General features: G+C 42.5%; 1 protein-coding gene across 1 annotated transcript in view; it reads left to right on the top strand.

Moving 5' to 3' along the window:
• Positions 1–23,652, top strand: part of KCNK5 (potassium two pore domain channel subfamily K member 5) — a 69,310-nt gene extending 45,658 nt beyond the window's left edge. The window contains exons 2-5 of the mRNA XM_044674424.1: positions 15,249–15,360; positions 16,158–16,324; positions 16,965–17,133; positions 22,137–23,652. Coding sequence (XP_044530359.1) covers positions 15,249–15,360; positions 16,158–16,324; positions 16,965–17,133; positions 22,137–23,011 — 1,323 coding nt within the window. The 3' untranslated portion in view covers positions 23,012–23,652. The remainder of the gene's footprint in view (positions 1–15,248; positions 15,361–16,157; positions 16,325–16,964; positions 17,134–22,136) is intronic.
• The last annotated feature ends 2,527 nt before the right edge of the window (positions 23,653–26,179 follow it).

Genomic DNA, 26,179 nt, shown 5'->3' with positions numbered 1-26,179 from the left:
CACAGGTTCAAGCAAACAAAATTCCTACACTATTTCTAAAAAATAAATGTCATTGCCTTGATCAGAATTCTCAAGTCTTTCAAAGTTGATTGTCTTTTCAGTGTTATCATTATATAAATTGTTGTCCTGATTCTGTTCCCTTTGAAAGAGTCCCCATCATCATTTCTTACTATACACAGTAGTGTTAGGGCATCTGGGTTGGGACAATGGATAGAATTCTGGATCTGGAGTCAGGAAGATTCATCTTCCTGAGTTCAATTCTGGCCTCAGGTACTCACTAGCTGCGTGACTCTGGGCAAGTCACTTAACTCTGCTTCAATTTCCTCATCTGTAAAATGAGGTGGAGAAGGAAAGAGCATCCATTCCAGTATCTTTGCCAATAAAACCGCAAAAGGAGTCTCAAAGAGTTAAGACACTACTGAACCTACTTAACCACAATAACCCCACTCTCCTAGACAGGGCTGAGTGACTTGCCCAGGGTCACACAGCTAGTAAACATCTGAGGCCAGACTTGAATTCCTCAAGATTTGAGTCTTCTTGACTCCAGACCCAATGCCTATTTTACCATCTAGCTCTCCAGGGGAGTAGGAAGATACTTATAAAAATGACAAAACACAAGCCTTTTATGTGCTAAGACTTCTTAAGACTATAGCCCTTATCTTGGTAATCAAAACCATTATTGGTGTGCCAGTAAGCAGCCAGACCCACGGCAGTACTTCTACTCATTTTGTGATTGGGAACTCTGTCTCTCACTTTTCAAAATGCATTGTGTTCTTTTCTTTCCCCAGTGGCCTTCACCTTGGTCTTCCTCTTTAGAGTCTTTCCTTATTGCTCACTCTACTTATAAAGTGGATGAGCCTCACTGCCTCACTCTGGGGGTTCACCCTCGGTGATGTTTTAAAAGAAGAAAGCACCTAGAAATGCAGAGTTTTGGAGGTCAGTCTTTCTTCTCTGGGGAAGCCCATCAGGAGAGGTAGCATGAGTCGGTGTGGGGACCCTGTTGGGGTGGGGACTGGGCCCCCGAACTCTAAGCACATTAGCAAATCAAGCATGTGCCAAGAATGGGACTCCTCAGTGCCAGTCTTCAGCCAGTGACCCGCAGTCAGTGCACATGAAACCAGCTAAAGAGGCGGGGTTTGTGGCATTTCCTGGATGCTTCTGCCTGTTCTGACTTGCTTGGCTGGATGGGAAACTGGTCAGGGTTGCCCTGTGGCTCGAGTTGGGTCAGAAGCCTCTGATTGCCTTCATCTCTGATCCTCAGAGTTCTGCCGCCTTTTCTTTTCTCGCTGTCCTCTGCACGCATACCTCCTTCCCTTCCCCCCAGAGAAATTGCTTGGCTCTTTCTCTTCTGATGGCATATCACCCAAGTGGCAGCTGGGAAATTCCCCCGAGTCCTGCCTGATACCTGGAGGTTCTCCTGATCTGCTGCTGCCTTCTGGTCCCTGGTGCTTCCTGAATCAAATGAAAATGCTCTCATTCAAATCCTTCATAATCTAGCCCCCCCTTTACCTTTCCAGGCTTCTCATACCTCATTCCCTCAACACATGATCCAGTGACACCAGACTCTTGGCTGTCCCAAGAACAAGACACTCTTTATCAGCTCTGGGCATTTTCTCCATCTGCGGGGGCGCCCCCCCCCCCCCCCGCCTGGAATGCTTTCCCTCCCTCTGAACCTGTTACTGACCTTCCTGGCTTCCTTTAAGTCCCAAGGAAAATCCCAACTTTTACTGGAAGCCTTCCAATTGTAGTATTTCCCTCTATTACTAATTTTATTTTTCCTGTCTGTAACTTGCTTTGTATATATTTGTTTGCATCTTATTACATTAGATGGTAAGTTCCTTGAGGACAAGGGCTATTTTTTGCCTCTTTATATCACTGGTGCTTATGCCTAGTGCTTGGGACATGCACAGTTGGTGCTTAATAAATGTTTATTGATTGATTGGTGAGAGGGGAGATCAGTTTTCTTTAAGATGACTAGCAAAGTTTAAATTTTATAAAGTTTTTTGTTTTAAAAGGGAATGGGAAGAGAATTAGCATTTATTAATTTCCTAAGTGTATTACAGATCTCATTTGATCCTCATAACCACCCTATGAGATATAAATGCTGTTATTTTATAGTTGAGAAAAATGAGACAGAAAGAAGTTAAGTGACTTATCTGAGATCACTCAGTTGGAAATGTATGATGCTGAATTTGAATTCGGGTCTTCCTGACTTGAGGTGCATTTCTCTATATCCACTGTTCCACCTAGTAGCTTCATTTTATTTTATTTTTTAAAATCTTTCTTTCTTAGCGACAATTTTAAGAGAGAAGGGCAAGAGCTAGGTAGATGGAGTTAAGAGATTGGCCCAGGGTCATACAAGAAGACAGTTTTCTGAGGCTGAATTTGAACTCAGGTTGTTCTTTATATCTACTGTTCCACCCAGCAGCCTCATTTTATTTTTTAAACTATTACTTTCTGCCTTGGTGACAACTTTAAGAAAAGAAGGGCAAGAGCTAGGCCAATGGAGTTAAGTGACTTGTGCAGGATCACACAGGCAGGAAGTATCTGAGGTCAGATTTGAACCCAGGTCCTCCCAAATCCAGGCCTGGCGCTCTATAACTACTATTCCACCTGGCTCCCTCATTTTAAAAGATGGAAGAATGGAGCAGGGCCAGAAAGATGAGTTAGCTATTGAGCTTAAATGATATAGTGGGAAAGAATGCTGAATTTGGGGGACACAAGATACAGATTTTGAGCCCCATCTCTGCTACTAACTTGTATCATTGGAAGCCAACCATTTCTTAGTCTCCTGGGTCACCATTTCATCCTAAAAATGACAAGGTATTAGATTAAGCTACTATGAGCCAGACATCGGGAACATGAAGAAACAAAACAGCTTCTGCCCTCAAATAAGCAAATTCCGAGCCGTAGACAAGTGAGTTCATAGTGACACAGCAGACCATGAGCAACCAGAGGGTTCTTTATGAAGCCTTTTTTTAAAAAAACAAACAAAAAACACCTTTTTTAAAAAATGTTATTCAGTTATCTCAGTCACATCCAATTCTCCATGACCCCATTTGGAGTTTTCTTGGCAAAGATACTGGAGTGGTTTGCCATTTCCTTCTGCTCATTTTATAGATGAAGAAACTGAGGCAAATAGAGTGGAAGTGATTTGCCCAGGGTCACCCAGCTAGTAACTATTTGAGAAACTCGAATCTTCTTGACTCCAAGTCCAAAGCTCTAGCCACTGCATCACCTAGCTGCTCTTTTTTTTTTTTTTTTGGGTTATACATTACTTTCATTTCTTTTTCTTAAAGCCATTACTTCTGTCTTAGAATTGATACCAAGAATTGATTCTAAGGCAGAAGAGTTGTAAGGGCCAGGCAGTAGGGGTTAAGTGGCTTGTTCCGGGGTCACACAGCTAGAAAGTGTCTGAGGCTAGATTTGAACCTAGCTTCTCCTGACTCTTAAGTCTGGGGCTCTATCCACTCTGCTGCCTAGCTGTCTCTCATTCATTTTTTAGTCTAGTGCTGTCCCTTTCACAGAAAGTGATCCCTCATAACAAAGAATAAAGAAGAAAGGCTGCAAGTTAAATGGAAAGGACATTGACTCTGAAGTCAGAGGGCTTGTTTTTATATCAGACCTCTGATGCTTATTACATGAGTGCCCCTCATAGCTCCAGATTTAGGAAAAGCCTAAATTTGGTATTTGAGGTGGTGATATTTAAATGTAGGATTTGAAGGCAGATCCTCTCACCTCAGAGCCAGTGTTTTTTTCTCCTATACTGCCTTTGCTCCAACCCATCAGGCAGTCATTCTTTTCAAAACCCTTTTACAAAGAATGGGGGCAGTTGGAGAAAGACCAAGCTGTGAGGTAAACGTAATGGAGTTGCCCATAATATTCTGTTTCTTCAAGTCAGAGCCATTCAGTAATTATTTATCAAGTGCCTACTACATTCAGGGCTCTCTGCTTGGTGCTAGAAATACAAGGAGGGCAGCTAGGTAGTACAGTGGATAGAGTACTTCAAATCTGGCCCCAGACACTTACTAGCTGTGTGCTCCTGGGCAACTCCTTTCACCCTGTCTGCCTCAGTTTCCTCATCTGTAAAATGAGCTGGAGAAGGAAAGAGCAACCCACTCTAGTATCTTTACCAAGAAAACCCCAAATGGAGTCATGAAGAGTCAGCCACAACTGGTGGCTGAACAACAAAAGATAAATAGACGAAAAGAAAAAGAATCCGTACCTTCTAGGATGTTACATACAAACATCTTGATCAAATATGAGAGGAGAGAGAGAGAGAGAGAGAGAGAGAGAGAGAGAGAGAACTTCAAGGAATAGCCCACAAGTCTGGTTCTAGAACTATGAAGTCTGAGTAAAGCCAACTTTCTCTGCCCCTATCAGTTCTGAATGACCTCTCTGCCATCACCCCGGAATTCTAGAAGTATCTGCATGGGACAGATAGGTTTTCCGCAGCACATAGCATCTTCCTACTTGGTGTAGGTGGTCTTAGTCTTATGGATGATGGCAATGGAGATAGAGATGAAGATGGAGATAAAGTCTCCCCTGGCTTCAGAAACTGGGGGAGAACCCCCTTTATTTTCCCTGGAATTCTTACCATAGCCACTGGAGTCCTTCTCTTGTGTTCTTTGTACACCCTTCTCCTGCCACCCTCCCCTATCCACCACCCCCCAAAATCCTTTGCCTTCCAGGCTCCCCCAAGTCTTTCTCTTTTACTTCTAGCTTCATCATGACCCAACCCTTTTTTTCTTGGTCTTTATTCCCCCTACACCTTGCCTGTATCTGTTCAGTCCTCTCCTTTTGACCCTGCCTGGCTCCATTTTCCTTCCACAATTCCAGTGGGACCAGCTCTCTGCATGGAGAGACTCGATGGTATTAGTTTTGGCATCTCATACATCCCCTAGCCTGGCCAGCACCATTGTGGGATATTTGCTGATTAGATTTCCCTCTCTCCCTCCCTTCCTCCCTTGCTGGGTCAGGCAGCTCAGGGTCCTGGTAGAAACTGCAGCCTATTCCTGAGTCTTGCTGGCTACCCCAGGATACTAAGCTATCAGAGCTGTTGCTGCTGGATTCAGCTGATCTAAAACTGCCAAAAGATGTCATCCCCCAAGGGCCAGCTGGGGTTAGAGAACATGTGAACTGCTGGTAGGACAAATAGAAAGGGAAAGATTTTCCTTGCCTGCCTTCTCTAGGGAGACACAAGCCAAGATAGGCACTCTGGTTTTTCCTGGCAGCTGTTTCTGCAAAGCTGCAGAAGTTGGTGCCTTTGGGTGCCTCGTGTATGTAGGGAGCTAAGGCTGTGTAAGGGGAGCCAAGCACGGTAGACCCGAGACATTCAGCTCTGGGTTCTGGGTGGGATGGGACTTCTTAATAGAGGGAAATAATCTCCTGGATTTAAGCATTCACTGGATCAAAACCCTAAACTAGGGGGAGGTTGGGCAAATCATTCCTCCTCTCTAAATCTTACTTTTATCTATAATCTGCTTTACAAATTTGTGTTAGGGACTCTTCCTCTAGGAAGGGCGTCATGGTGGCCCTACCCACCTCTGTTGGCATTAGGAAGGAGTCTTATGCCTCACACAGTCCCTGTCTCCATGGGAAAATGAAGGGTGCTGTGGGGACATGAGCGGTGATTGCCCTCTGGGTTCTGATCCTATTTTTGCCACTGCCAAGCTGTGGTAGTCTATCAACAACTCTAAAAAGGATCTGAATCACACAACCTCAGATTTAGAGCCAGAAGGGATATTAGAGTTCATGGAGTCCAGCCCCCTAATTTTACAGAGGAAGGAACTACGGTCAACAGAGATGAAATTATTTGACCAGGGCTTTAAGGTTTACAGAGAATTCGTTCGTTTGCTTCATCCTTGTGATGTAGGGAATCAGTATATTATCTTGTCCTGAGTCTTATATTTCCACAATATTAGAGCCAGGGTAGCTAGGTGGTGCAGTGGTTTTAGAATCAAGAAGACTCATCTTCATGAGTTCAAATCCAGCACTTAGCACCTGTGTGATCCTGGGCAAGTCACTTAATCCTGTTGGCCTCAGTTTCCTCATCTATCAAAAGAGCTGAGAAACAAAATGGCAAACTACTCTGGTGTCTTTGTCAAGAAAACTCCAAAAGGGATCATGAAGAGTCAGATATGAATAAAATAAAGTGATATAAAATGCTAGTTTTGGACATAGGGAGACTTGAATTTAAAACCGGCGTCCCTAGGACCTTGTATCGATGGGTCTGTAAATTCTGGGGAGTTGGCTTTGGAAAGGGCTGGCCCTTGTGATACTGTGGCAGTGGCATAAATCCTACCTCTCCAAGAGGTTGACTACACTCCAGCTAAGAGTTTCCATTGAGCAGATTTGATCTTGTGGTAGGGGCTGGGGAAGAGGTACCCTGTCCCTTTTGGACCCCAAGCCCAAACTTAGCCCCTGCCCCTTGAAAGAAAATTGGAAAATGAAGGAAGGAGGAGTCTGAGCCCTTTCCAAAATGAAAACTAAGCCTGGCCTGTCTCGAGGTCCCCCTCTTTACCCCTTTTCCCATCCCTGGTCCAAACTCCAGGCTTGTGCAGAAAATGAAAATATTGATTTGTGTAATTTTGAGAGCCAAGTTAAAGAATGCTTTGGGTGAATGGGACTGGCTGGACCCTTTCCTGGGGAGGGAAGCTTCTCTAACCTCAAGGCCTGGGCTGGGGCAAGGACAAACTGTCTTCCAGGGTGTTTGTCTGACTGTGGCTGGTTTCTTCCACACCCAAATTCTACCCTCCACCCTGTTGTCTAGCCTCACAGAGGGCTTTCTTCCTGTGAAGGTTGGTTACCTCTTTCATTCCAAGAGAGTCTGGTGCCAATGGAAGGAACATTGAGTAAAGACTAGACTGAAGGTCTGTACAGCAGGGGCCATCGTGCCTAGCTTCCCACACAGTTAACAAAACAAGGATCTGAACTATAACATCCCATATGGGTTTTTCTTCTTTTTTTTAAACTTACCTTCTATCTTTGAATCAATACTAAGCTAAGTATTGGTTCCTATGTAGAACAACGGTAAGAGTGAGGGAATTCGGGTTAAGTGACTTGCCCAGGATCACACAGGAATATCTGAAGCCAGATCTGAATCCAACAACCAGGCCTGGGTCTCAATCCACAGAACCCCCTAGCTGCCTTCCCCAAATCTTCAGTAGAGCTTCTAAAAGTGCCTCTCTCATCTTCCAATGGAAGGAACATTGAGTAAAGACTAGACTGAAGGTCTGTACAGCAGGGGCCATCTGTTACACTGAGATATTACACTGAGATATTAGCTGTCTGGCTGTAATTCCTCAAGATTGAAGCAATAGTCAGGACATTCTAGTTCTAGATAGATGGAGGAATGGATGGATTCATTCATTCAGGAAACTTTTATTAAGCACCCTACTACATGTCATGCACTAAGGATGCAATAAAGGGCAAGATACAATCCCTGCCCTCAAGGAGCTTGCAATCTAAAATGAAACGAATGAATGAAATGAAATAATAAATGAAAAAGCATTTATCGAGTGCTTTATGTATACAAAGGCAATGTGGTATAAGACTACTGTGTTTTGGAGCCAAGTCATAGGTTTTTAGTGCTGGGCTTGCTGTTTTCTTCCTGTTTGAATTTTTGATGTCAATTCTCCAGGTTTTAGCTTCCTTCTCAGTAAAAGGGTTGGAATAGATGACTTTTGGTTTTTTTTTCATGTTCTAAATCCTATGTTACAAGTAGAGTGTGGATGATAAATAGGTTCCCTTGGCAGCTGAGGAAAAAACTGGTCACATTTATATGGTACTTTGGGAAGCTAGGTGGCACAGTGGACAGAGTGCCAGACCTAGAGTCAGGAAAGACTTATCTTTCTTGAGTTCAAATCTGGTCTTGGACACTTCCTAGCTCTGCGACCCTGGGCAAATCCCTTACCCCTGTTGACCTCAGTTTTCTCATCTATCAAATGAGCTGGGGAAAGAAATGGCAAATCACTAGTTGTGTGCCCCTGGACAAGTCATTTAATCCTGTTTACCTCAGTTTCCTCATCTGTCAAATGAATTGGAGAGAGAAATGGCAAAACCACTCTAGAATCTTGGCCAAGAAAACCTCATATAGGGTGACAAAGAATCAGATGTGACTAAAAAATGACTAAACAAAATGTGTTTGCTTCCCCATTGACCAGGATATAAGTGAATATCTCTTGACCTCATATATAATATGTGATTTTAAAAAATATATATATATATTTTTCTCAGACACTTCCCAGCTGTGTGACCCTGGGCAAGTCACTTGACCCCCATTGCCTACCCATACCACTCTTCCACCTATAAGTCAATACACAGAAGTTAAGGGTTTAAAATTTAAAAAAAAAAAAATTACAAAAAAATATTTTTCCATGTTTACAGGATACATTTTCTTTCCCTCTCCCCTCCCAGAGCTGACAAGCAATTCCACTGGGCTATACAAATGTTATAATGTGATCTTCTTCTATGTACATACATATAATAAAGTTTGATAGATTAAACATGCAAGATATTAACATTAAATCCAGTAATAATAAAATATAGCATATATATTATACAGTGCTATACCCTCTTATCCTTGGAGAATATGTTCCAAGACTACCCAGTGAATGCCTGAAACTATGGATAGCTTTTGTTTTTAACTTTTTTTTTTTTTAAAAGCCCTTACCTTCTGTCTTAGAACTAGTAAGGCAGAAGAGCAGTAAGGGCTAGGCAATAGGGGTTAAGTGACTTGCCCAGGGACACACAGCTAGGAAGTATCTTAAGGTTAGCTCTGAATCTGGGACTTCCCGTCTTCAGGTCTGTCTCTTAGTCCCCTTAAGCCATTTAGCTGCCCCTTGCTTTAATACCTGTTAACTTTGCTGTATATTAATTTGTTCTGTCTCCCCACTCGTGCCCTTTGGCTCAACACTCCATGGCCTCCCACTTTCCCCTTCCCTACCTCAAAAACAAAACCAAACAAAAACCAAACAAAAAAAAACTTCTAAGTGAAAGCAGAAAAATTAACTCCCAGAGACCACCTCCTTGGGCAGATGCTAACTGAGACCAGGGAAATTGAAACCATAGATGAGGGGGATCTACTGTATTCATTCTTCTACTATTTACTCTCATACTATATTTTCCTACTTGGCACTCCCTAGATCATGCCACAGAACAAGTTGCATCTCTTCTCTTTTAGCCTCAGTTTCTTTATGAGGCATTTAGACCAGACCTCCAGCTTTCAGTCCTATGATCTGGGAATTTTAGGCTCCCTGAGGGCAGGAGGTACATCTGTTCTCATCTTCCTATCCCCCTTGCCTAGCACACTGCCTGTCATAAAGAAGGTAGATCCTTGTTGAATTGAATCCCTCAAAGCCTACTGAAAGGGTCTTTTCTTCCTCTGAAGTTCCACTCACACTTTGGGCCACAGGATTGATCACAACGTGGGGAAGCAATTTCTTGGGAAGCTGTGTGTCCACACATCCACTAGAAGGAAAACTGTGGCACCCCCAAGAAAAACAGCTGTTTAAAAAAATTAAAAGGAGAGATTTAAAATTAAATTACAAATTAAAAAATTAAAAAGAAGTGACTTCCAGGGACTCTCATCCCTGATTCCTCTCCAAATCTCTGGGGCCTATTTAGAACCTCATTGACAAAAAAACGAGAACAAAGAGAAGGCTTTAGCCTGTGTTAGGCTGATAAGGAAAGGGGCTGAAGTGGGTAATAAAGCAAATCTGCTTTTTCTGCTGTGCTGGGTCAAATGAGCAGCCAGGTTGCCAAGGGCAAGGAAGCCCTTGAAATAGTGAAATAGTCTTAGAATCATAAATCTGGCCATATAACGAATATCAGAAGGCAACTGATGGGCAGTGAGTGGATAGAGAGTCATGCTATCTAATCCAGTATCTTCTTTATGGAGGCAAAGAAACTTAACACCAGAGAGTTTGTGACTTAACATAATACGTTGCAGAGTTAAAATTTGAACCCACATCCTTTGACTATATTTCTTCTGTACCGTATCTCTTAAATATCTTCAGTGATTTCTCTTAATTCCTTCATTCTTTCCTACTGGCTAATTGCTCTTCTATTTTCTCAAGATCTCTGACTCTCTTATCATCACCCTGACTCCAGACCAAATAGGCTATGAGATATGATTTGAAATTTATTTCTACTATCATGTAAGTGACTGCTAAAAACTTGAAGCATTATTCCTCTTAGGGGAGAAATTTAATTTTATTTAATTTAAACTAAGGACAGTTCCCAAAAAAACAAATAAAGCTAGGGCAAGGAAAATACCAGGAACTGGCCTATAGGCATTTTTCTTTGGGTGATGGCCAAGGCAGGAAGGAAATAAATTATACTCGATCCTATTTAACCACATAAGCAACCACCTCTTGGTAAAGTGAGAAGGATGGAAAAACACTATGGTTTAATGGTAATGGCACTAGATTTGGAATTAAGAAAACTTAGTCCAAAGGAAGGGCCTCAGTGACTTGCCCAAGGTCACACAAGACTAAACTCCATGTTTTCTGACTATCCAGTGTTCATTCCACTAAACCATCCATCTTCACATTTGGCATGACTTGTTCTTAGTGAAATCTATTAAAGCCGTCCCTCTGGTGCCTCATTATAGTCCTGGATCCTCAGGAACCATGCCAGTGAAGAGTACCAACAGGTCCTAGCAAGCTGGAAATACAGGCCTGGCAGTGGAATGTGGGTGTATCATTCATCCAAGGACCAGCCTCGCTCATACTCAGAAGCTTGGCCACACAGTTATAGATAAAACATTTATTCAATGCGTATTTGTTCTAGGCACTGTGCTAAGTGCTAGGGTTACAGATAACAGCAAAAGGAAGACAGTTTACATTTTAATGGAAAAAGACAGCATATAAAGGGGAACTGGAAAGCAAAGGAATCACTGGGCAGGGATGAGGGATGCTAGATGATAAAGAGATGAAAAAGTCCCAAAAGTTAGGAGTGGAGTTGGTAGTGAAGACGATTTCATGTGCCTCATGAAATGTTGGTCCAAGCTAGCAAATGGACAGTTAGAAGAGAAGGCTGAAGAGTGGAGGCATCTCCAAAGTGAGAAACATGTTGGTGGAAAAAGTAGAGAGTGAAAAGTGAAGCCAGAAGTGAATAATTTCTGACACTAGCATAAAGACTAGTAAAATATAGAAAAGTTTTATTCTCTCTTGATAGATCAAGCGCCCACCCTTTTCAGTGAAATCCCATCAGGAACTGAAGAAATGTTCTCAGTGAACCCATATTGGTTCCTGTTGATCAACACTAAGACTAAATATTCGCAGAAATTTAATTAAGTTATCAATTTTGCCTAGGAGTCAAACTCCACCTGGCTGTAGTTTGGGTGGGGGAAGAGAGGGGCAGACAACAAAAAGGCAATGAATTGGGACATTTGACTATCACTATCTCTGACCTTCTGGCCCTTATTCAGTCTTCTATTTCCTTAAGGATCACTGAAAGTGGTGGTTCTTTAGTTTTGTTTGCCAAGTTCTTTAAGTCCCCTAGGATGGAAGTCATCTGCCCTAGAGACTTAAATTAAGGCTATCTCTTCACCTATCTCGGTTCTCTCTTTAACCTTATTTGTTCTGTCTTTTCCATTCTCAAGATCCTTCTCATTGATAGAGAAGAAAGGAACTCAACAGCTGAGCAATTTTACTTTTTCCCTATTGTACCACTTGCCCCAAGCATTGGACTGGTTCCTCCCTCGCTCTTCCAGTGAATAAAAGCCCAGCATCTAGTACTTAGCACTTTCTGACAGTCTCAAAACAGGCCTTCAAACATCTTTTGCTTTTTACCTGTTTATATTTTATTTATTTATATTTTCCTCAGTTGTCTGACCTATGACATCTTTAAAGTAGACTGAACTTCCTGAGGACAGGGAACATTTTTTTTTCTACATGTGTACTTACATCATATATAAGTATATATTCTAATACATTTATATATTATGTTGAATCAAATTTAATATAATGTTACATAATAAGTTTCATTTCCAGGGTAGCTAGGGTGGTACAGCAGATAGAGTTCCAGGCCTGGAATCATCTTCCTGAGTTCAAACATTTACGAAATGTATAACCCTGGACAAGTCACTTCACCCTATTTGTCTCAAGTTTCCTTATCTGTAAATAAGCTAGAGAAAGACATGGTCAACCACTGTAGTATCTTTACCAAAAAAACTCCGAATGGGGTCATAAAGAGTTGAGCATCACTGAAAAAAAACTGAACAATAACAACGTTTAATTTAATATGTTATTATTTTATATAATAATATATGAAATCATTGAATTTAACAATTTTAAATTGAATTAAATTAATTTTATATTAAATATAGTTTTAAATATTTCAGTTATCTTCTCCTGCCTCTCTTCCACCTCCCCTTGTCCCTGCTCATATCTTCCTAACCCGTTGTGTCTCTGGAGGAATGGATGATAGACAGTGATGAAGGCCTGTTGGACCAGCACATCTAATTGGAAAATTCTTTAAAGAACATACTGTATCCATTTACATGGATTCCCTCACGGTATCTCTCAACTGCACATTCCAGTCCAACAAATCCACCCTTTTGCTTTTTTCCCCAACAAACGTCAGCGGAGTTGGAGCCCACACAAACTAGGGGTGTGGTAGTGGGAGACGGATGATAAAGTTCTGTGCAATCTCATCCTGGGCTCTGAATTTGACACCCCTCCCTCCATCTCCTTCTCCCCTCTAACCTTGCCCTTTCCTTCATTAAACTTCCATGTTTCAGCCAGTCTCTTTGAGGCTGGAGGCTTTCGCTGAGTTAATTTATTTGCAAATGGGATGAGGGAAGATGTGGGGCTTATATCTTGGACCCCCTGGGACTAGAGTCAGGAGTAGATCTTGTTCCTTTCTCAATTGAGACTTACCCTGCTGGGTCCTCCACTCAACATTCCCTTACTAGAAATAGTCAGGAGGTATATTGGATACAGCAATGGACTTGGAGTCAAGATGACTTGAGTGCAGATATGATCTCAGACAAGTACTAATAGTATAACCCTAATCTGTCTAGCCTCCTTTTCTCCATTTGTATAAAATGGAGTAAACCCTCCCCAGGAACCAAATGAGATAATGATTGTCAAGCATTTAGCACAGTGCCTGAAACATCATAAAAATAATTAGGGCAGCCAAGAAGATCAGTAGATAGACTCTTCTTCCTGAGTTCAAATCTGCTCTCAGACATTTAGCAGCTTTGTGATCATAGGCATGTCCTTTAATTAATCCCGCTTGCCTCAGTTTCCTCATCTGTAAAATGAGCTAGAGAAGAAACTATTCTCATTTCTTTGCCAAGAAAACCCCAAATGGGGTCACAGAGTCAGACTCAACAACAAAAGTATAAATGTGAGCTATTTTTATTATTAAAGGAAAATGATAGGGTTAGACTAGACGATCTGTAAGGTATTTTTAGATTGTAAATCTTGTGATCCACCTAAGCCTTTCTTTTCTCCTAGCCCAGAAGTAAGGACCTTTGATCTTATCAGGGCTTACTTCTGAACCTTCCCAAAAGGCAAATACCAGTGATTAATAGTGTGACAGCTCACTCTAATAGAGTGCCTTCAGGATTGCAGAGTGATATCTGCACGATTTTTTGTGAAGTAACTGGTGCAACTAATAAAATCTTCCATTTTAATAGATAAGGAATATACTGGTCTGTCCAGTTAGTTAAGTGTTAGAGCTGAAGTCTGATCTTAGATCTAGAACTAAAAGGGGTTAGGGAGAGAGGGCACCTTAAAGGCTGTCTGTCCAGTGAAGGACCCAAGAGGCTATCTGTCTCAATCCCCTCGTTTTGTAGATGAGGAAACTTAAGACTAAAGGTTAGATGATTTGTCCAAGGTCACACAGGTAGTAGATAATCAGAGATGAGATTTGAAGACTCTTATCACCTGATACCTGGACTATTGCAGTAGGTTCCTGGTTGCTCCATGCCACAATTCACTCCCAGTCCAGTTCCTCCTCCACTCAGCTACTAATGTAATGCTCCTAAGGTTGTACGTCTGACCAGATCCCTTCTCATTCGGTAGTAATTGTTTGTTGGCATTTAAAGCCTTCTATGACCTGATCCCTTTCTATTTTTCTTGTATTCTCGTACTTTATACTACCCTATTCCCCAACAATATTTTGTGATCCAGTGATTCAAGTCTTCTTGCTGTCCCTTTACCATAACATTCTGTCTCCCTAATCGGGTTTTTTTTACTGGCCATCCCCCTCTGCTTGGAATTTTCTGCACATCCCCACTTCAACTTTCCTGATTCCTTCAAATCCAGCTAAAATCCCAACTTCAGGAAGCCTTTTCTTAGCCCTCTTAGTTCTAGTGCCTCCTCTATTGATTATCCCCAGTTGATCCTGTCTATATCTTATTTATGCATCTCTGTTTGCAGTTGTTTCTACACTAGACTGAGCTCCTTGAGAAATGAGACTGCCTTTTGCCTTTCTTAGAATCCCCCTGCTTAACAGTTTCTGACACCTAGTAGATGTTTAATAAATGTGAACCTGGACTGTATTACCTTTCCTTGTTTTATATCCCCCCTACCCCCCCTTCCCAATCTGCACAGTCTCTGACAGGTAGTAGGTACCTAAAAAATGTTTATTAACTGTGTAACACCAGGACCTGGTTCCATAGGCATACTTTGTCCTTTGTATCATGCCACCTTCTGACACTCTTTCCACCATATTAAAAATCCATCTTGTGGTGTGGAAATTTTGTTGATTTAGCATCTAGAAGTAAGATAAATGGGAGTGGAGATGCCCATAATAGCAAATAATTTTACAACCTGGCTAGGAAATTCCCAGCTCTGAGATAAATCTGCTGGCCTTAAAGGGAAATGATGAGGCTCTTTATTTTTATTATTTATTATTTTTTTATTTTTAAAACCTTACCTTCCATCTTGGAATCAATACTGTGTATTGGTTCTAAGGCAGAAGATCGAGGTAAGGGCTAGGCAATGGAGGTCAAGCGACTTGCCCAGGGTCACACATCAAGGAAGTGTCTGAGGCCAAATTTGAACCCAGGACCTCTCAACTTACTGAACTGGGCCTGGCTCTCAACTCACTGAACCATCTAGCTGCTCCCTGATGAGGCTTTTTAACAAAAAAATGCTTCTGGGTATCAGGAGTAGGAACTTTGCTTCCTGTAAGGCTCTTCTCCTGAGCCTGATCTCCCCTTATCTATCCCATCCTCTCTTGTTTGAAATTCTCACGATTTTGTTCTCTCCTCCCTTCTCTCCCTCCAGGTTGTATCTGATGCTGCTGGGCAGGGTGTGGCTATCACAGGGAACCAGACCTTCAATAACTGGAACTGGCCAAATGCTGTCATCTTTGCTGCCACAGTCATCACCACCATTGGTATGTCATTCTGTGTCTAGGCTGACAAGCAATACCTCCAATGCCTGCCTGGTTATTGGGGATCTCCTAGATCAGTGATTCCCAAAGTGGGTGCCACCGCCCCCTGGTGGGTGCTACAGCGATCCAGGGGGCAGTGATGGCCACAGGTGCATTTATCTTTCCTATTAATTGCTATTAAAATTTAAAAAAAAATTAATTTCCCAGGGGCGCTAAGTAATTTTTTCTGGAAAGGGGGCGGTAGGCCAAAAAACTTTAGGAACCACTGGGCTAGGTGGATCCATTCCTCTCTATCCCATCAGCTGAGCTTCCAGGAAGGGCTATCCAAGGACTAGACTTTTCTCAGAGTGTCTGATACAACTCACAAAGAATTACTAAACTTAAGATTGGGTATTTATTTGAAAGACAGAGGCAAACATGATGTCTCTATCCTCCAGGAGCTCCTCCACCAGAGAATGGAGATAATTAATCAAAATAAATCATTAGCAGCAGGTGTTGAGGTTAAATCTTAGCCAGAGGTTCTGATAGACAGAAGTGGACCTGGGCTGTGCAAATCCAGGAAGGCCTGGGTGTGCCTTGAGCTATTGTAGGGGAGGAAGGGGGAAAGGACCTGTCTATCACTCAGCTCTTGGCTGGAGCTGATCAGGTCTTGGGAGACTTCTCAGATCATCCCTATCACATTGCCATTCTTCTTAATCTTTCTCTTACTTCCCCACTGAATTCTTTCACACACACACACACACCAAAAAAAAAAAAAAAAAAAAGGATTACTTTTGTCTGACTCCTTTTTCTTCCCAAAGGTTACGGAAATGTAGCCCCCAAGACACCTGCTGGGCGCCTCTTCTGCATTTTCTATGGCCTCTTCGGGGTTCCCCTCTGCTTGACCTGGATCAGTGCCCTTGGGAAGTTCTTCGGGGGACGAGCTAAAAGACTGGGGCAGTTCCTCACCAAGAGGGGTGTGAGCCTGGTATGTATGCTTCTGCAGGACTCCCTCCCTGAAGGTCTGATGAGCCTGGTCTCCTTGCTGGGGCATGCCTGGGGAACTGGGTGGGGAGGTTCCCCCTTTGCCATTCCCTGCTTGAGCCCTGGGGAGCAACCCACACTTACCTCCCATTTCTGGGGCAGTAGTAGGAAGATTATAAAAGGTTAGAGCTAGAGGATAGTCTAGCCCAATCCTTTTGGTTAACAAATGAGGAAACTGAGATGTGGAAGAACTGGGATTTGAACCCAGATCTTCTGACTCTAGAAACTCTACAATCCAGGTTTTGAATAGTTGATGTGAAAGGGTAGAAATAATCCAGAGATCAGTTTTGAAGGAAGGAATGGTAAAGAAGGTGAACGTGCCATATATATATCTAAGGCTGAGAACAGAAATAATAGCATAGGACTTTGTATATCCCGAGAATAAAGAGATAGAGAGATTCTCCTGCCTGCTTCTTTCCCTTGGGCTTCTCCACCTGAGATTTATCCCTTATTAGTAGCCACCTTGAGACTTTGTAGACCAAACTGGGTAAGTCCCTTCAGAGCATCTCAGAATCCATGTCCTTGACTTTCTTGGTCTTGAATAGATTGAACCTTCCTTATTCTCTTTCTCTTCCCCTAAACAGAGGAAGGCTCAGATAACTTGCACAGCCATCTTCATCATTTGGGGGGTGCTAGTGCACCTAGTGATCCCTCCCTTTGTGTTCATGGTGACTGAGGAATGGAACTACATTGAAGGCCTTTACTATTCCTTCATTACCATCTCCACCATTGGCTTTGGAGACTTTGTGGCTGGTAAGTCAATTCTTCTTCTCAATTCCTTTTTTCTCTTACACATTCTTCCTTTGACCCTGATCTCCCACTTCTATTCTTATTCTTGCTTTCTTCCTTCACCCTTCCTCATTTCCCTACTCAAACTTTTCTTTATATTCCTATTTTTTCCTCATCTACTTCCACCTCATTTCTCTCTCTCCCCCCTCTCAAGTATGATTGGATAGATCCCCCATTCCCTCCTCTCTCTTCCTTTCTTCCTTTGACATCCCCTTCTTCTACCTTTCTTCCCTTCCCTTATCTCTCAGACAGAATGCCAGCACCTGGGTTCAAAGCCTACTAAGGGATATAAAAAGAAATCTTGGAGTCCTTTACTAGGGGAGTTTTTTATCTTGCCATAAATTAAGAATGGTCAGTTGTTTTTCAGTCGTATCCAATTCTTTGTGATCCCATTTGGGATTTTCTTTTTTACCTTCCCTTCCTCCTCCCAGTGCTGGCAGGTGATTCTGTATTGTTATTTTTATAAGTGAATAATCTTATAAAACCAAAACCCCAAAACATAAACCCAAATAAACAACTGAAAAATTGTGTGCTTTCATCTGCATTCTGACTCTTTAACAGTTCTTGCTCTGGAGGTAGATAGCATTCTTTGTCATAAGTCCCTTGGAATGAATTGTCCTGGGTCACTGTATTGCCAATAATCAATTCTACAGTATTGCTTTTATTATGTACAATGTTTTCCTGGTTCTGCTTATTTCACTTTTCATCAGTTCAAATACGTCTTTCCATCTCTTTCTGAAATCATCCAGTTCGTCATTCCTTACAGAATAATAGTATTCCATCTGTATTACATGCCACAATTTGTTCAGCCATTCCCAATTGCTGGACATCCCTTTAATTTCCAATTTTTTTGCCACCAAAAAAAAGAGCAGCTATAAATATTTTTGTACAAGTGGATCCTTTCCCCATTTTTGATTTCTTGACAAGATATTAGAATGGTTTGCTATTTCCTTCTCCAGCTCATTTTATAGATAAGGAAAGTGAGGCAAATAGGGTGAAATGATTTGCCTCGGATCACGCAACTAATAAATGTCTGAGATTAGATTTGAACTCATGAAGATGAGTCTCCCTGACTTCTAGATCCAGCACTCTATCCACCATACCATCTAGCTGCCCAGAAATGAAGGGTTCCAGAGACCTTTCTAATGGTTTTGCTTAGACACTGAGAATATGTACTCATACTGCAATAAAAGAATCTTGGTCACTTCCAATGCCACTTATCCCACCTCCCCCCACCCACCTCCTCCACCCCCCTCCTCTTCCTAGTCCCATCCAGACAGGTGATAACAAGCTCTGGGCCCATTCTCTCAACAGGAAATCACTTGAGTGCCTGCCACCCACCCCCAACCACCCCCCATAATGTACTTGACCCTTGTCCTATACAGAACATATTTTTATCTTTATCTGTTCATTGCTTGTTTTTATGGATTGAGTCTCCATTTGTTGCTTTTATTTATTTCTTTTCTTTTTAATTGGGTGTGCATCTTCCAATGTGGGCACCTTTCTGAAGGGCCACATGTAGAGCAGTGAGGAAGAATAAGAGGGCATTTGGAACAGGGAAAAGAAAAAAGGAATATTCCACACCAAACTGACTTCCTTATCAAAGGTAGTTTTAAATGCCCAGGGTGACAGAAATAGGCCAGCTGAGTCACAACTTCTGTAGAAACTCAAAAGAGTTGGAAGGTACTTCACAGGGCAATTAGTCCAACCTATACTGTCACAGGGATTCCCCTCTGCAGTATACAAAACAAGCTTATTATCATCCAAGTCCAGGGATCAGGGATGAGTACTAAGGAAGGGATGGAAAAGGAAGTACTGAATCACTTGAGTTTCACAGCTAGGATGGCCCCCAAATTTAAAGTTTGTTCCAACTCTTATTTTTAATTTTTAATTTTCTATAATTTACTCTGCTTGACTTGATATGTTTTTGTCCCCAGAGCTTAGCAAAGTACCTAGAACATAAGTACTTAAATGCCTGTTCACTGACCAGTTGTCACAGTGGCTTTATTTTTGGTTGTGTGGAGGAAGGAAAGAATAAACGCTTGGGAAAAAAAGTTGTAGTTTTTAAACGTTTGCTCCAGTTCTCTTCAGGGAGCTTCATCCATTTGATGGAGAACCAAATTTTCTCTATAGGGAGACCCTTGAAAAGGACCCAATCCTAGCCTCTGTATATGCTGAGTAATCACTAGAGATCCTCTAATGAGGAGATAGGGCCTTTTATACATTATTTAAAAGCAAAGCAGTAAATATTAGCAGGTTCAGAAACATCTAAGAGAAACTAAGTCATCAAGAGAAAGGCAGAGGGTCTTGAGGCAGAGGCTATTTAGGAGAAGTTTTTTGGGAGTCTGTAGTTCCATCTTGAAGGAGGTGAGGCACTTCCATAAGTGGGAAGCAAGAAAGGGAAAATTCCCAGAGAAGGATGCAAAGAAGGCAACCAGTCTGGTGAAAGGCCTCAAGCCATTGGAAAATTGATCAGAGGAACTGAGGATGTTTAGCCTGGAGAAAAGGAGACTCAAGGAGGACAAGAGAAGCTGCCTTCAAGTATTTGAAGGACTATCCTTGTGGTAAAGGGGATTAGATTTATTCTGTTTGGCTCCAGAAGGTAGAACCAGAAGTAATGAATGGAGGAAGCAGAGAAGCAGACTGACGCTTGATGTCAGGGGAACATCCTAACAAATTAATAAGTTTCTAATAATCCTGTTTTAGACCAAAGTGAAATGTTCCCACCATGGGAGGTGGCAGGTCTGGAGGACAATAGTGTGTGTTAGAGAGAAGTATTCTTCTTAAGATATGGGTTGAACTAGATTCATACTCCTCAAATGCTCAGGACCCTTTTTTATTCTTTAAAACATTTTTTTATTAAGGAGATAGCTAGATGGCCTAATGGATAGGAAGCCAGGACTGGAGACAGGAGATCCTGGGTTCAAATCTGGATTCACTTCCTAGCTCTGTGACCCTTGGCAAGTCATTTCACTCCAGTCACCCAGCCCTTGCCTCTTTTCTGCCTTGGAACCTATACTTAGTATTGATTCTTTTTTTTTAAACCCTTACTCTCTGTCTTATAATCAATATTGTATATTGTTTCTAAGACAGATAAGTCTAGGCAATAGGGATTAAGTGACTTGCCCAGAGTCAAACCTTAGTATCCATTCTAAGATAGTAAGGGTTTTAAAAAAATTATTGAGGATCCCAAAGAGCTTTTGCTTATCGATTATCTATCAGTGGTTACCAGAAATAAAAATTAATCCATTTTTAAATATTTATTTTTAATTAGCAATATTAATCTAAAAATTACAATTAAAAGTCCATTACTTGTTAACATAAATATTTTTATTAAAAATAACTTTTCCAAAATAAATAAGAATGTAGTGAGAAGGGTGGCATCTTTTTTTTACATATTTGTACAAATCTCTTTAATATCTGGTTTGACAGAAGACAGTTGGATTCTCCTATCTGCTTCTGCATTCAATTTTATGGAAAATTGTTTTCACTAAAGTATATGAAGGGGGGGGCAGCTGGGTAGCTCAGTGGAGTGAGAGTCAGGCCTAGAGACAGAAGGTCCTAGGTTCAAACCAGGCCTCAGCCACTTCCCAGCTGTGTGACCCTGGGCAAGTCACTTGACCCCCATTGCCTACCCTTACCACTCTTCCACCTATGAGACAATACACTGAAGTACAAGGGTTTAAAAAAAAAACAAACTAAAAAAAAACTAAAGTATATGAAGAAAATCCAGATTCTTACAAATAAATAGTTAGAAAGTAGAAAAGCATTTTAATAGCCAAAAACTGTCTTCTAATTCTATTTTGTGGAATCTCTGAAAATATTTCAGGGACCACCCTAATCTGTACTGAGCAGTCATTGGTGAGCCTTATGATCCTAAGATCTGTGAATACAAGATCTTTGCTCTGGCGTTCAGAACAGAGATAACTTAATCAAAAAATGTTTCACATTCTTGGCTTAGGTTGAGTGGAGGACAAAGGCCAAGTTGTGAGGTTTTTGGATGATTCATAGCTTTTTTTTTTTTTTTAAACCCTTCCATCTTAGAATCAGCACTAACTATTGGTTCCAAGGTAGAAGGATGGTAAGGGCTAGGCAATTGGGGGTGTGCTAAGTGACTCGTCCAGGGTCACACAGCTAGGAATTGTCTGAGGACAGATTTGAACCCAGGACCTCCCAGCTGTGCCCTCCACCCTTCCCTATTCATAGATTTTTGCAATCCATTTTGGATTTATCCATATCATTTAGTCTCACCTAAAGCCTAGGATATCTAGGCATGACTCTTACAGAGATGAGAAAATCATCCAAACTGGAAGAGTCGGTCGCAATTACCCTTTATTTAATCAGCCCAGCCCTTGTCACTTAGTACCTGAGACCGAAAAGTGCAGTGACTTGCCCAAAGTCATCCAGGAAGTTAGTGGCAGGTCTTCTAACCCCTCCAGTCTCATGTCCTTTGCACTTTACTCCTTAAGAATGTACTTCTCTTTCCTTATTCTTTATTGGTGAGAAGTGGAAGTTTGATCTTTGAACCTGAAGGCAGCCAAATGGTACACTGGCCAGAGCACTGAACTTGTTATCAGGAAGACTTGGGTTCAATTTATTCATTTCGTGACCCTAGATGAATCACTTTAAACTCTGCTTTGGTTTTCCCATTTGTAAAAGGAGAGTTTATTTTTTAACCTAAAAATGTACTTTTAATTAATTTGAAGTTGTACATTAGGTTTTCCCCAATCAGTTTTTAGTGTCCTTTTTTAACTATAAAAATGTACTTTTAATTAATTTGAAGTTGTACCGTAGGTTTTCCCCAATCAGTTTTCAGTGTCCTTTTTAAACTAAAAATCTACTTCTAATTTGAAGTTGAACATTAGGTTTTCCCCAATCAGTTTTCAGGGTCTTTTCTGAGTTATACCTTTCAATGGTAAGTCTGACTGTTCTTTCTCTGACCTTTGTGGCTCTCTCCCTTCTCCCAGGGGTCAATCCTGATGCCAACTACCATGCCCTCTATCGGTACTTTGTGGAGCTGTGGATTTACCTAGGGCTAGCCTGGCTATCCCTGTTTGTGAACTGGAAGGTGAGCATGTTTGTGGAGGTCCACAAAGCCATCAAGAAACGTCGGCGGAGAAGGAAGGAGTCCTTCGAAAGCTCCCCCCACTCCAAGAAGAGCCTGCAGATGGCAGCCAGTGGGGGTGCCAAGGACATCAATATTTTCAGCTTCTTATCCAAGAAGGAGGAGACCTACAATGACCTTATTAAGCAGATTGGAAAGAAGGGCCTGAAGACGAGTGGGGGAGGTGGCGACAGAGCGGTGGGACCCGAGGGCGGCAGGGCTGCCCTCCCACCTGCCCCCGTGGGCCCATTGGCCATCTACACCAAAACCCGCGTGCCCAGCTACGAGGAGGTGTCCCAGACGCTGAGGCTGAAAGGCCACGTGTCCAGGGCTCCGAGCGGGGAAGCTGGGGAGGGACCCCCGGGGGACGGCACCAACACCACCTCCACGGTGTTTGTCAACCAGCTGGACCGCATCAGCGAGGAGGAGAGCGAAGCGTGGGATGCCCGCGACTGCCGCCCGCTCATCTTCGAGAATGCCAACATCACCTTCGTGAACGAGGAAGGGGGCCTCTCTGATGAGGACACGTCCAAGTCCTCTCTGGATGACAACTTAGCGGGGGAGGAAGGGGAAGAACAAGGAGAAGGGGAGGAGGCGGAGGCAGAAATGCCCCTGAACCTGGGGGAATTCCCATCCTCCGACGACTCCACCTTTACCAGCACAGAATCTGAGCTCTCTGTGCCTTACGAACAGCTGATGAACGAATATAATAAAGTCAACAGCCCGAGAGGCACGTGAGACCCCCCACCCCCCTGTGCCCCTCACCCTATCCCAGAAATCCTACGGCCTCTTCCTTCCCCTCCCCTCCCCTCCGGGGAGAATCCTGCGATGGCTGAGATTCCTGGACCTTGGAACTGGGAGAGAAAAGGGGACCTTAGTTCTCCCAACCCTCTGGCCAGATACCACTCACCGTGCAGACCCCCCTCGCTGCCTGCCAACTTCAGAATGGACTGGTTTTTTTCCCATATGCCCAGTGGTGAGATGGCTGAAAGATTTGCTCCTGAAGTTGGGAAGAGATTCGGTTCCTGAAAGATGATTTTGGTTTTTGTACTTTTTTTTGTTTTTACTACATTTGTAATTTTGGTGGGGTACAGAGGATACTGGAGCCAGACAAGGTCATTGGATGGTCAAACCTATAAAAAAAAGCGTCAAGTTTTGGGGTGTCGAAAGATCTCCCATCCTGGGAGGATTCATATAAGAGAAACTTCAGTTTAGCAAGTATTGACTGAAAGTTTATGTTGCCCAGCAACAGGACTGTGAGTCTGAAAAGCGGTGCTCTGGAGACCGTTTGTCCTTTTCCTCAAAATGATTTAGGGTCAACCTGGGGATCCCAGGTGAACACACAGGAGACAGTTAATGGGATAAGGCAGTATGCGAGCAAATGGCATGTGTGTGGGTGAAGCATAAAAGGATGCTAGGAAAACTGTATATGTGTTCCAAGCTGCTTCTTCCCAAGCTCCTCTTTACCACCACCCACCACCACTCCTCTCCTCCTCTACCCACATAGGGGTTCTTAACTTTTTTTGTGTGTCATGGATCCCTTGGGAAGTCTACTAAAAACTGTAGACCTATTATCAGATTTATTATTTTTTTTTTCCTTTTAATCCCATACCTTCTGTCTTGGAATTGATACTGGGTATCGGTTCCAAGACAGAAGAGGCATAAGGGCTAGGCAATTGGGGTTAAGTGACTTATCCAAGGTCCCACAGCTAGAAAATGTCTGAGGCCAGATTGAAGCCCTGGACTTCCCATCTCCAGGCCTGACTATCCCCTGAGGCACCTACCTGCCCCTCAGAATTATCTTTCTAGATGTATAAAATAAAATACAGGTATCCCTTCCACATTGTTGGGGGCTAGGGGCATAGTACCCCCATGGTCTCGAATATTCACATAAAAATTTTTGATCCTCTTCATACCAGAGAAGTCTTTTTTTTTTTTTTTTTTTTATGGGGTATTGATAATATTGCCTTTTTGTGAAGTTTGGGTTAAGTGGTTGGTCACAGAATATATAATTTCTAAACTTTTTCTTTGTTATCTGCAGGCCTTCACATGCCATCTGTGGCTTCCACAAAACTTTCCCCAAATTCCCATTTAATTTCTTATGCCAACCTGCCATATATCAAAACCATGGGGATGATGTCTCCATGTGGAAAGGATACCTGCACATAGGATTATAATAGAAGCCAATTAGACTATTGAAACAGTTATATATATATATAGTTGGGTTTTATTTTTTATTTTTTAAGTTCATAGACTCCAGGTTAAAAAACCCTATTCTAATGAGATAAGGACTGTTAAGGGTTTGGAGAAGACAAAGGTTGAATGTATAATACAGAACCCAAACCAAAACACTCCTAGTGGTGTCCAGACCCAACCCATGGGCTCCCCAGCTCTTGTTCCCCACATTTTATAAAGACAGTTCAAACCAAGCCTTCCCCAAAGGGGCCCTTTGTGGAGTCATTGACAATGGGGTTGTGGGGGAGGTCTAGGGTCCCCACAGTTTGCCCTGTTCTGGATTACCCCTACAAGGAGAAGCGGTATGGAGTAGTGGGATATGGGCTGAATCTGGAGTCCAGGAGACTTGCTTTTGAATCCTGCTTTTGCCACTTAATGCCTAGGTGACATTGGGCAAAAAATTCCATTTCAGCTCCATGATCCTATTAGTTTGCCATATCTATCCTCGTCTTCTCCCCACCCCAGCCCTCCACCTTTGGAGACAGTGATCAGGAGAGGGACAGGTCTGTGTCTCCACTTTACATCTTGCCCCCTCCATCTCTGACACACAAGTCCTTCTCATGGGCTAAGGGAGGTTATCCCCTACCCTTAAGGACTTGAATGTGTGCTTCAGGGGATATATGGAGGATTAGGACCTGTTTCAGGTAGTTCTTGTTTGGGAGGTCTGAATTGGACTAGCTTGAGGTTTCTGGGACAGTTGGATAGCACAATGGACAGAATGTCAAACCTGGAGTCAGGAAGACTCATTTTCCTGAGTTCAAATCTGGCCTCAGACACTTACTAAGCTGTGTAACCCTGCACAAGTCACTTAACCTCATTTATTCATTTATAAAATGAGCTGGAGGAAGAAATGGCAAAGCCCCTCCAGTATTTTTGCCAAGAAAACCCCAAATGGGGTGAAACAACTGAACAGCAAAGCTTGAGGTTTCTAGTGGAAGGGGAAGACCTTGGGCCATAACTTTAGCTCTTTGTACCTGAAGACTTTTCCCTTTCAGCTACCCCAGAAACAAATCAATGAATATTTAGTTGTGGGGCCAGGAGACAGATGGGCTCTAGATGAGCCAAAACTCTTTGGGGATGGTTGGGGGAAGAGGAATTCCACCCATCCAGTTTCCTTGGGTTAAAATAAAGTCTCTAGATAACAAAATACACTCCATGTGCCCCCTGAAACTTAACTGCCCACAACAGAATGCTACCATGCCTTTCCTCATCTTTTCCCCCTTGTCCCCTGTCTCTGAGATTTCTAACTCATTAAAACTGGCTTCCTTCAGGCCTTACCTAGAACAAAGATTTTGATGATCTTCCACATCATGCCTTACCTGCATTTGATGAGAAGTTGGTCAATGAGCACTGCTCAAGTCTCCCGGCCCCGCTGCCTACCACATCACCCCATCAACAGTTCCCATTGATCTTAGCTCCAATTTGGGAAATAGTAAGGTGTGCATATACATAGGCCTGGGAAGGGTGTGCTGGGTAAGTGCTTCCTACAACCTAACCTCTAGAATCCCCAGCTGCTGTTTTTGTTCTGATTTTTAAGGAAAATGGGGGGACCTGGCCAGAATATTAAATTGTAAAGGAAACTATTCCCCTTTTTGTTTTGGGATGGAAAGAAGGGGACAAGACACTTCTGTGCAATGTCTCCCTGGGGCAGACCTGTTCTGCTCTCTGTGG

The sequence above is a fragment of the Gracilinanus agilis genome, chromosome 4 (genome assembly GCF_016433145.1).
Source record: "Gracilinanus agilis isolate LMUSP501 chromosome 4, AgileGrace, whole genome shotgun sequence".
NCBI lineage: Eukaryota > Metazoa > Chordata > Mammalia > Didelphimorphia > Didelphidae > Gracilinanus > Gracilinanus agilis.
The sequence above is the reverse complement of the archived record's forward strand: the minus strand, read 5'-3'. Positions and strand labels throughout refer to the sequence as shown.